Source organism: Styela clava, chromosome 13 (assembly GCF_964204865.1).
Source record: "Styela clava chromosome 13, kaStyClav1.hap1.2, whole genome shotgun sequence".
NCBI lineage: Eukaryota > Metazoa > Chordata > Ascidiacea > Stolidobranchia > Styelidae > Styela > Styela clava.
This window is the reverse complement of record NC_135262.1, coordinates 10,013,395-10,025,385: the sequence shown is the minus strand read 5'-3', so window position 1 is coordinate 10,025,385 and position 11,991 is coordinate 10,013,395. Positions and strand designations below refer to the sequence as shown.

The 11,991-nt window shown below is 32.5% G+C and overlaps 1 protein-coding gene across 2 annotated transcripts; it reads right to left on the bottom strand.

Moving 5' to 3' along the window:
* Positions 1-481: 481 nt before the first annotated feature.
* LOC120332954 (cytosolic phospholipase A2-like) lies at positions 482-11,262 on the bottom strand. Of its 2 annotated transcripts, XM_039400300.2 has the most exons (21): positions 11,047-11,262; positions 10,835-10,927; positions 9,894-9,980; positions 9,569-9,650; positions 8,706-8,863; positions 8,286-8,402; positions 8,087-8,124; positions 7,676-7,811; positions 7,339-7,475; positions 7,093-7,230; positions 6,690-6,783; positions 6,267-6,381; positions 5,656-5,877; positions 5,340-5,392; positions 5,071-5,107; positions 4,753-4,834; positions 4,355-4,482; positions 3,844-4,013; positions 3,136-3,358; positions 1,665-1,804; positions 482-1,228 (listed from the first exon to the last, which is right to left on the bottom strand). In XM_039400300.2, the coding sequence occupies exons 3-21, from the start codon at positions 9,957-9,959 to the stop codon at positions 1,142-1,144; spliced, it is 2,223 nt and encodes a 740-aa protein (XP_039256234.2). In that variant the 5' UTR covers positions 9,960-9,980; positions 10,835-10,927; positions 11,047-11,262; the 3' UTR covers positions 482-1,141. The 2 variants fall into 2 exon arrangements, with proteins under 2 accessions (XP_039256234.2, XP_039256233.2); XM_039400299.2 differs by lacking the exons at positions 10,835-10,927; positions 11,047-11,262 and adding an exon at positions 10,101-10,118 and having other exon boundaries at positions 9,894-10,002.
* Positions 11,263-11,991: the final 729 nt, after the last annotated feature.

Below are 11,991 nucleotides of genomic sequence, written 5' to 3'. Positions count from 1 at the left end.
TATGATTACCTATAGACCGTTGAGACGTGGCTTTATCGATGGCCACAGAGCACTATCAAAAGGACACTTGGGGATATTCAAAAATATCAGGCCTCCTTCAAAGCCACATTTTCTCTCATTTGTCTGAGATTTTAACACGCTATATCAAAATTTAGAAACGGGGTCCGTTATTGAAATTTTAATAATGTGTTAGATGAATTTTCCAATCCGTGGTTTGGTCAATGTTTTGTGCGTTTATGATATTTTGATATAAGACAATCAAAAACATAGGGTAATTATTTACCCTCGCTGTGACGCTTTTAGGCGATGTTTAAATTAAACAGTGTACTCTCTTAGCAGTTATGTTATCTCGCCTCCAAAATATCCGATTTTATTAACAATTATGAATACGCCGTATCAATTTATCTTGCAGAATTTAACTTTCTCCTTTGTATTTTCACATACTCTCCGATGTTCTTGGTTCTATTACATTGCAAGACTATAAATTGTGCAGTATAATTGAGACTCAACTTTATAGTCCTGAGTCAGTACCATCGGCAAGTCAACAAATTTCATATTATTTCATTTCGCATAATATTCACCTTGAAATTGATTGCACTGAATAAAATAAAGTTGGTAGATGAATAGATAATGTAATAGTGAGGTAACATAATAGGTATTTGTAATGCACGTGATGATATATATATTAATACACGAGTCCATATAACAAATATTTATAGCACAACGCTATATGTAATATACAAGAGTTAATAACAGAGGTGGGGTTATTGAGGTATCTGACTGAAAAGTAAAATGCTCTTTTTTGATCTAGTATATACGTCGTAGTATGATATCTTGATATGATGGATAGATAAAATGCACTAAATAAATGAAACGAGGTTTTGGAAAAACAACGGGGCAATACAATGGTGAATAGTAATAATAAAAAATATTAAATTTCAAATTAGAATTATTACTAAGAGAAACACCAGAAAAAAATTCGCTTCGATATAGAATTTATTCACCATCAACTGCATATAGTAAAACATAAATGAAATCGTACGCAGGCAATACAGATATATAGCATAATAGATTATATTGTATTGTTTTCATTCTGTAATTCAATAAATTGCTGAGGAGATTGTTCTATGGGTAAAATGACTCAAGATTTAATCTTTTCGGGATTGACATCTTTGTCTTTAGGTATCTTCATCTGTTTAACCTTATTTGCGATTTTCTCTTTGACGATCTATGAGAAAGATATTTTGATAAAATATAAATAGGTTCCAAGAAGAAATAGGATTCCCATGTTCAACATTTGTGTTCTAAAGTTCTTCAAACAAGCTTGATGAATACAGTCATTATACCATGCTGCTTCATCAGAGCAATGGGATGAGGGAGCTATCTATCTATCTTTATCTTCAAACATTTCCCAATTTGAGTAATTCAATGGGTGTTGTTAAACAGCACATATAAATACATAGTTCAGTTACAAGTTTTTTTTCGACTCTCCAAAAGATTCATTTTTTCTGTATTATAAAAGGATTCCAACACACTAAGGCTACAAAGGACGAGGCTAGGCATTTACTTGAACTTGGAGTGCTGTCACAGAATTTTGACACTTTGCTGTTGTGTTGTTCGCGTTGTTGAAATGATATCCAAAAAATTTTTTTTTTAAAACTCACCCACATATTGTTCATTATGTTAAATCTCATCAATTCTCGAATTCTATCAAATGTTAGTGGAGTAAATGAAGTTCGTAAAGTACCAAAATCTGAACTTTCAGGATATATAGAAAAATTGTTGAATTTCTCTTGACCGGAATCTGTTTATATAAATTTTTATTTTTTATTTTGCTGTAGTTTAATGGTTTTAACAATTTGACAATGCTGAAATGATTTAATTAGAATTTTTCTATATATTACAATTAACAATAATTTATCAAAATAGATATAATCTAAAATTTTGTATTGTCATTGATTTCGAATGAAGAGTTAGTTTTATAATATTTGATGTACGAGGTGCGGCTAAAATGAAACGGGACTGACGTCACAGATTGCGCAACACGATTAACCATCGGTAATCAACACTTTTGCAGTGTGGCGTAATATGTGTTCTTTGTTTAACAGCTGTTTTGACACAATATCGCAATTATTTTTGCTTTTCAGGATCCATAAGTGAATGTGATAAATTTCTTGTTGAAAAAAAAAAATGCTGTGCGAGGTCTGATTGAGTTTTTTGGCGATAGGGGGTTCAATTGCAGAATGACGATTGAGCAAAGAATTAACATTAAATTTTGTGTCAAACTTGGAAAAATTCATGTCAACTCGGCATGCATTCAATCGTTGAGCTTTCTGCTCCTCAGTCAACTCAAGAGCCTTTGGCATCATTTTGGCACACACCTTCCGCATTCCCAAAGTGTCAACCAAAATGGTGCGGACCGTTTCTTTGTCTATCCCAATTTCGTTAGCAATGACGCAAATTGTTAAGCGACGGTCACTGCGAACCAACTGCCAAACCTATTCGATGTTGGTATCCGTAGTGGAAGTACAAGGCCTCCCTGACCGCCTCCCTGCCTCCACATCCTCTCTGCCTTCCACAAATCGCTTGTGCCATTCAAAAACTCTTGTTCTAGACATGGAAGAATCTCCATAAACATCACGCAACATCTGCAACGTCTCAGTCGCCGTTTTTCCAAGTTTGACACAAAATTTAATAATAATTCTTTGCTCAGTCGTCATTCTTTAATTGAACCCCCTATCGCCAAAAAACTCAATCAGACCTCGCACAGCATTTTTTTTCAACAAGAAATTTATCACATTCACTTATGGATCCTGAAAAGCAAAAATAATTGCGATATTATGTCAAAACAGCTGTTAAACAAAGAACACATATTACGCCACACTGCAAAAGTGTTGATTACCGATGGTTAATCGTGTTGCGCAATCTGTGACGTCAGTCCCGTTTCTTTTTAGCCTTACCTTGTATATCATGATTTGGTCAAAATGAAGTTTAAGGGACTTTTTAGGCAGAAAAATGATACTAATTGCATGTAATAATGGCTGGATTCTTGCCTGTATTCAAGTTATTACATTCTATATTCAGTAGCTGGCGGTTGAAGGCGGACAATAATATATAACTTTACAATATACTCACCAACTGCATCCGGTTGAGGATATCCCGATCTTCTGTGAGGATTTTGTAGAGATTTGAATTTTGCGTTCGATAAAGTAAACCAGAATACTATTGGACATTTCGGATCTTCTTCGTCTTCAAATATATAAAACTCACGAAAAGGACTTTTGGCAATTTCAGACAAACTTATTCGAGGAAATTTGATTCCATGCTCGTGGACTTGACTTTGTACTGTGGCAAATAACTGAAATCACAAAACGAAAATATGTGAATTTGATTGAAAAAATTTTACTTGTAGACGATTTTTTGAAAGTGGTATTGAATACTTAGAACGACATATTTCAAAGTGATAGAGCATAGTTTTGGCAAACGTTCCCTCTCGCCATACCGTTTTTATGTGTTATGTCGAATAGTAAAGATTGCAGAAATTTCAGAATAGGTTTTTTGTTATTCACCTAGATTTTCGACCAAAACAAATACTCCACATACGAAAACATTTAATTGCTGGTAGATGTTATTATATTTAATTTATGGGCAAAGAGGTATTTGGTACTTTCAAGTAGAAACATTCTGTAACGAATTCTTTCCACATAAAGCACATAACCTGTAGGCATACATGTAACTTTTCTAAGGCTTGTGAGATGCAAGAAATATCTGCCTGTATCATGGTTCGATGTAAACCCCAAGCAAGAAAATGCAAAATTTGAAATAACAAGTACAATATTTCACCTCCATCTGGAGAGATGTTTCATTCAAGTAGTTGCTGCAATCTACTACAAGCAGAATATCCACTTTCCTCTGTGGCCTCATCACATGTATGGAAGGAAGATTGCATCCCAATGCAGCGTCACAAAGCGCAATATTTGAATTGTCAACAGACATTGTTTTTCTTGCTCTTTCTGTAAATAAAAATTAAAATATCAAACAAAATCGCAAAATAACGTGATTGTGGGCACTTAGGCCCTCTATATCCACACTGATAGTTAAACACTTTGTTTAAAGTTGTTGTTAAAAATAACAACTTAACACTTTCAAAATATAATAACCACTGACATAACAGCGACTTCCTGCACAATCACATCAATCATTTCATAAAAATCATTATGATCTCGCTTTGTAATTACAAATGCCATCAGATTCACGTAAAATTCAATATATCGCAGTACGTTATTTTTTCAATTTATTTTTATTTTTAAATATCGTATCTTTTTATATATAACTTAAGTAATAATAATCTTACTAGATGCATCCCCTTGAACCACATTTGTATCAAATCGGAATTTCCTCAAACTTCTACATCCAACGGCACAGTTTCTCACTCTTGCGGTTCTCACAAGCCAGGAACCTCTTGTTCCGAATTCTTGTTTCCTTTATTTAATATTAGGGTTTGGTTACTAAGCAACAGTCAAGGAAGGAATTACATTCAATGTGTAGGATTTTGGTTGCTTTGGAATATGTTATCGAATTTGTTTACTGTTTTGAAAATGTTTCTAATTTCCACTTACATGCTGACTTACATGTTATAGCGTATTACGACCTATAGTCATAGATTCACGTTATTAACTATCAAGTTAGCTTGTAGATCTTGTTTTGAGTGTTGTAGCATACATTGAATTATAACATCTCCAATACACTTACATGATATTACTGTTTGAGTCAGTTGATTCTCTAATCGTGAGTGATTCCAACCATTTGTCTTCACGGGAGGCAAAATTTAACTCTTAAAATTTGTAATATTTAATCAGTCAGTAGTTTATATTTTCACATACCGAAAATACGGAAGTATACAAACAATAAGGTAAAATAAATAATAATTTATTTCAGCGTCAAAGGAAACCAGTCACGGTTATCAAGCAGCGTATATATACTATATATATTATACATATATACTTAATATATATATAGACTTGAAAAGCTTATTTTAAAAATTACAATATGAAATATTTATTTACAAACCTCTAGGAGAAGGTGGTTCTAATTCATCATCGCAAATCTGAAATTGCAAAGAGGGGTTTTATTTTAGTTTTATGTATTGGTAAATATTTGATATTTATTTACAAGCAAGCGTTCAGTTTAAGTAAGTTTCGAGTTCAAGTACGTTTCGAGTTAGTTTATCGTACCAGGTCTTCAGATATATTCGGACGTGAGAAGTCGGACTATAAACAATATGTAAAAGCCTAAAAGAATAGTCGTTTTTGAAAAATACAAAATGTTTGAAAAATTACCACTTCGGTCGTTTGACCAGTTTGTGTCTGCAATGTATTTTGTTGATGAGCATCTGGAACGAAAATAAATTGATTAAAATTGTATTCAGAAATAAAGTTGAAAACTTCATAAAAGAGTTAGTTCAATTTAAGAAATGTCTATTATTCTCTATTTTCGTTTGAAAACCTAGAGACTGATTAAATGGTGAACTGAACGGCAATTAAACGTTGGTGATCAAAAAAGAACGATAAATATATGAGGTGGAATGATAATGTAGAAGACGAAAATAGATAAAAAGAAATTGTTTACTCTTAAAAATAAACCGACGATGCCTACCGATATATTCCCATAGTTCTGCAGCAATTTCGTTTTTATCTTTCATTTTATGATTCATTATAGCGAAGGCGCTTCCACTTGAACCCATAATATAATGTAATGGTGGTTCAGGTAATCGATCAAGTAAAATTCCATTGCAAAATCTAGAATTGAAATTTTCCGTTGAAACGTTGATTCCGTATCCAGGAAGAGAAACTTGGAAAGGAGTCATTTCGACTTCATCTGGAATATAAGGTATTTAGTTTTTGGTTGCTCATACTGATTTATATACACCGTCTTCTTCTATTAACTATGCGAAGGAAACGTTATAACATTATATGCTACCATAGGCCCGCTCTTCCAATCCAAACATCTTTGGTATAAGAATCAAATATTATTCACCATTTTGGGATGCAATTCATAAAGCAAACAAGCAGAATAAATGAACGTTATATGGGCTATATCAACCGCTTTCTGATGAAGCACTGACTATATGTAGACAAATACAGATATGAAGACATGTTATCAAAAATGGGACGGATTATCGCCAATCCTCGCTAACATAAAAAAGTGCTTTTTGAAAAATAAACAATTTTTGGTATATACAAATATTCATTGTACAATGTTCTCACCCCAAAATTCCGACATCGGCATATTTTCGCGTACATGTGCGCATGATATAATGGGGAAAGGCACCTCAGCTGTCTCTACGTAGGCTTTGAGTGCTGAAAATGGCACGCTGGTGTTCTAGTATGAAGTTGGAAATGTTTCACATATTTTACACATAAACTATCCCGTAAACAGACACAATATATCGTGCATATAATAAAGATATCTATTTGAAGATACAGTACATATGATACAACAAATGAATGTTAGTAAAGATATCATATTTCTCTATGGAGTCATGGAAGCAATCAAGAATATTCTGAGACAGTTTAACAAAGTCAAACCTATGACGAAAACGAGAATAAATGAGTGGCCATACCTTTGACAGATTTTGATAAATTCACTATATATATGTATTTTTTGGGAACGCAACATAGCCTACTTACTTGTTTGTCTAAAAATGTTTCTCCCAACGTCATTCCGTAAAAATCGACAAATGTTATTGGCTGATGATTTTTGACTTTAAACTCTCTATATTTTCTGCAATGAAGAAAAACAGATTTGATTTCTTACCAATAAACCTGCCTTTCAGCACAACGTATTTAATGTTTAGCCAAACAATTTTTTTTTTTAATTTAGGATTTAAAAACAGAAACCAAAACATATTTGGTAATACTAATAAGTTTAAAAATCAGACAAAACAATTTCAGTAAAAATGCTCAGTAATTCCGTTAAGGCCAACGTCATTTCACTAGTTACTATTAAACAAACCAAGCCTAAAATACCAGTCATATATCTCCCAGGATCGTAAGACCTCTCGTTCAAATTTTATATAAATATATTACACACCTATATCGCTTATGAAACGACATGTCAAACAAATAATTATAAAGGCTGTATTCCATTTGTTTTCTCAACCAGTCGTGATGCTCAAATAAAGTCTGCAAGTTTGCAAGTGATTTGTGAAGGTAGGCGCTTGACAGGTACCTGAAACAAAAAACTTAGTTTATCTGATATTTACGTAAAATCCATCTGAAATATTTTTATCATATTTTGGGGGTTGGAATAAACGATGAGACAAAAATTATCACTCACCAAGATGAACCCGATAACCCAGCAAAATACATCAATGTATCAAGCATGTTACTCTCGGCCAGTGCTTCCATCGCCCCGCAAGATGTCGCAACTGCGCGATATCCACCTCCACTGATTGCTAACCCAATAGTTGGCGTCTGAAACAGAACATCATATACTCATATGATCTATTTTGCCAAAGTGTCACGATCAAAGATTAGCTGCAATTTGAAATAGTTACACTTTTTTGTTTTGTTCTGCCTTGCTCAAAAGTTAAAGTTGTTTCTCTAGTTCTACCAGAAATATTTTTTCTTTGTATTGCAAGAATATATCACCGAAAATACAAACTTATCTATACTTCGCTCAGAGTTGTAGGTCCATTTTCTTCCCCAAGAAATTTACGAATTGCTTCTTTTGTCTTCGGTTTTCTTGCCAATCTATATTTCAACTCTTCCGTACATAGCCCAAGAGAAAGATGAAAATCAGGAGTTACTCTAAAAAGGTTGTTTGTGAGAGTTAAGATGACATTCAAAATGATTTTATTTACCTTTGTTACAAACGCGGCTCTTGAGAAGCAACTCTGTTATACATCTATATAGGAAACTAATGTCTTTTTAGAAGAACAAGGTATTTCAGATTTGGCAGATGCATTTTTGTTTTTCAAAATTAGTTCTTTTTCTTCGTTAGCCAAATCACGCATCGACTGAGCATTTCATACAATTTTCACACATACTCGATAGGGATTCATTAAAAATAAAATTCTACATACCTCCATTGTTTCAGAAGTTTGATATCTACTTGGCCATGCTGTACGAACAAAAGATTTAGTTTTATTGTAGAAATGATCACAAATCTTACTTAATTAATAAGAATATCAAAATCAAGTATACATTAAGAAATCTGTGGCGTTAAGGACAATATGTAAAGAAATAAATTGATTGAAGTTGAAATAAATTTATTATTCTTACCTTCCCGAAGACTAATGTTGTGTACTTTGGTTTACCTATCTCTAGATCATCAGTTGATAGGGTCGCTGACCCGAGGTGAGGATCAAATTTATATTGATCTTCTTCATATAAATCAATCTAGAGAAAATAGAGGAGAATGAATCACGAGCTTTTGTAACGATTTGAGGAAAATCCGTGGAACTTCTCACCGTTTACACATAGCTTTCTGTGTCTGAATTGACAGCCACCAGAAGACCACGTTTCAAATTTTATAATTGGGGCACATTGTTTGACATATTTCTGTTTCTACTATGAGCTTATGCAACAATCTGTAGTCAATCTGAGCTGTGTTTCATATCTTTGCTTTCCAATCAAATGTACATTCTTTTATCCCTTGTATTTACTGATATTACGGAAAAAACTTTGAAATTAATGACTAACTTTTATATTTGCCGTAAGGTTCTTCTTTTCCGATAAAACGAATGTAAAAGTTTCATTCCAGACGGGATGATGCTGATCTCTAGCAATTTTGGTTTTGAAATCTTTCCGACTAGCGGCTTCGGCGCAACTTACGTAAACCTGAGGATCGGGTATGTCAACTGTTGTAAAAAAAAAATAGAGACCCAAGGATAAATTACTTTAAAAATGCTTGTGTATTTTTGAATAAATAGGAAATATAGTGTGTTTTATTTGAAAGCGCTTTCAATCTCACATTTGAAATAGATACGCATCTCGTTGACCGTGTGCTTTAGCAGTTTCGAGAAGTATGAAATATTTATTGATTCCCGCCGTATTTGAGGTTTACACTTTTGATTAGATTCAGATAACTCCGAAAATTCAAAAAATTAAAACCGAAAGCTACCCGAAATATATATACCGCTGCATACTTCAAAAATTTGAAAAAATGGGAATAGAATTCACATTAAACCCACGCACTATTTGGGATACAAATAACGGGTTGTTAAGATAATTAAAATATCACGACAAAATATACATATACAGTAACACTAACAAAATTCATCACAGCACAAAATGCCATGACGACCAAAACTTGCTATAGCGATTGTTAATTAAAATAACGTGGTTAGATGTGCACGTTTTTACTCGATGCACGATAGAATAATTTGAAATTTTTTGCATGACATTTGATTGACATATTTTCTTAAGTTTAGCACAAAATGTTAATTTGCAGAGTGCTCTATATTTTTTTATAATAATTGGTTGGTGTTATATGGTAATCATCATCTTAATTTACTCTGTTGCATAGCAAAACAAATTCATCATTGAAAATATCGATGACTTACCTAAATCATGTAGTAAGCCTACAGATATATTTCTCCCACATAATACTGAAACAGAGATTGTCATGCATGGTTTATACGGCACCTGTAACGAGTAACTCTGATTAGAACAAGAAGCAATTTATGTTGTGATTTTCTAAATTCTATGATCGATTAGCCCTTAGAATGTCCCTAGGATTGGTTCGACATTTTCCTTCTAATATATTATACTCTTGGTGACGCCCTATACATAGTTGGATATATTTTCATCCCATGATGGAAGCAACATATTTCAAAGGGGTATACCAATTATATTAGTTTAATATTCTATATTATTTTCTTTTATTACCTTCAAATCATTTATTTTTTGTTGATACTTTTTTTCGTCTTTAATCCATTCTTCGTCAGTCATCATGAAATATTATCAAAACGTCAACTACATGTAATTAAAAAGTTACCTGATAACGACATGATTAAATTCGTAGATGCTCAACTATGTTTGCATAAATATCTCAAAAAATAAAGATTCCAAAAGCATTTATAATATAATACTCACAAATATATATACTACGAAGAATCGAAGCAGGGACGTCAGATGTATAAAAATATGAACTTAAATATTACAGGAACAAACACTCCTATGCAAACTGATATTTGGAATAAGAGATAAAATAAAGTGATTTCTATGTATTTCTGGTTAATATTTCTTCATAATATGAATGTGGTTTAGATAAAAGCCACTTTCTGTGGTACAAAACATCACCAGGAAAACCGTAAAAATATAGAAATAATTTCAACTCAATATTCAATTACATACTCTGATGGTTTTCATCCACTAATACTAAAACTAACTAAACTGGCAAAGTTGTGCCATATTTCTTTCACCCAATTAAAATATAGTTCACTAACAACATTATTACTGAATATTTCTTTATGCTTGAAATTTAAATAGGTATACTAGATAAAAATATTCGATACTGAATATCTTGAAGGTATAAAATATCACACGTACAATAATGATTCTAATAACAAAGTGTAAATTACTTTCTCCGTAGCTCTTTAAAGATGCAATACGCATTATGAGTAACCAACTGCCTGATACGCAATTTATATGAATCATGCTTGGGACCGTCGTTGCGTCATAGGTAGTCGTGTAAAGTCTGTAATTTAGTCTGCAAGGTGTCACGTCTTCGCATCTTCATGATATAATATCGAATACCAATTTTACCGCCGAAAAGTAGTTAAAAAATGTTTATTTCACGAGAAAATATATATACCAGTTGCTTATACCTGAATGAAAGTTATATTTTTCACTGATATCATGATTGCAGTCATTATTATTCTCATAGAACTTGTCCATCAATGACTGAAATCCAATCACCGGTAAGTAAAACGATTGACTAAATATACGGACAACGATGAGGAATGACTCACTTTTAACGTGGGATAAAACTATATAAAAATATAGGTGACTAATTTACTAATCACGTAATTGCTCACCGTTGCTGCATCCTTCCATTCCATATGTCTAAAATGAAGTGAGCTTATACAATAATTTCTAAAACATTCTATATACATTTGTTACAACCCTCCCTATTTAAACGGCGAAGCTCTTCGTTTGATTCGGGAACACAATTCACTTGTATCAAACCAGCCCTTTGGCAATTTTTATGATATATCTCCCATAATTTTATTTCGTTGTCTCAATACCGCGTATAAACTATATGCACTTTTAAGTTATTAACCTACAAAAATAAATTCATTTTCTGATTCAGATAACAATTCAGATATTTAATAGTGAGCTTAGTACCAGAGAAATTGAGCTTGTAGTGCACTCTAATTCGCCGGTCAATCTCATTAACAATGTATTCATTATCCCCCTTTATGACTCTGCAAAATGCCTCGGGCCCTATCGTTAAATCTTGCTGTTTGGTCCTTTTAGTCGGTACAGTATATGGGAAGGTACTAGGCTACGCAACTGAAGCTTACAGAAGAATACTTAAATTTATGACTATAAATGAACAATGGCTTCAAACTCAGCTTTTCCAAAAATTATGAATGAGCAAGCATGATTGTCCTGATCGGGCATAATATTTCGAATAGTTATTTGCTTATCAACTTTTTCAAACTTTCAAAATAATAACCTCTTGAATAAATAAAATTGAAGAATTCGCTCACGACAGTAGCTTTTAGATATAAATAAATATTCTTAAAAAATTGCAAATTTGTTTCGTCAATATAATATTAACAGGTATTAATTCGGTTTTTTAAGAAATTGTTTTAATTCCGTTTTTGTTTCATTTTCAGCGCATTTAATTACTAAACTGAGATATCGATATCTTGCATAAATGCTTCCGAACATCAATATATATGTTCTTTTGGTGTAAAATGCATTTTACAGAAAAATAAATAAAATATTTTCATGCATCGCATTGTAATGTATTCAT

What these genes read in the sequence shown, in the direction of transcription:
- LOC120332954 (XM_039400300.2), bottom strand. Translation starts at nt 9,959, where the DNA reads ATGATGACTGACGAAGAATGGATTAAAGACGAAAAAAAGTATCAACAA. An exon ending in AAAAAATAAATGATTTGAAG is followed by an intron (nt 9,651 to 9,893) that starts GTAATAAAAGAA and finishes TACTCGTTACAG; the next exon opens with GTGCCGTATAAACCATGCAT. An exon ending in AAACATCTCTCCAGATGGAG is followed by an intron (nt 3,359 to 3,843) that starts GTGAAATATTGT and finishes TTGTGATTTCAG; the next exon opens with TTATTTGCCACAGTACAAAG.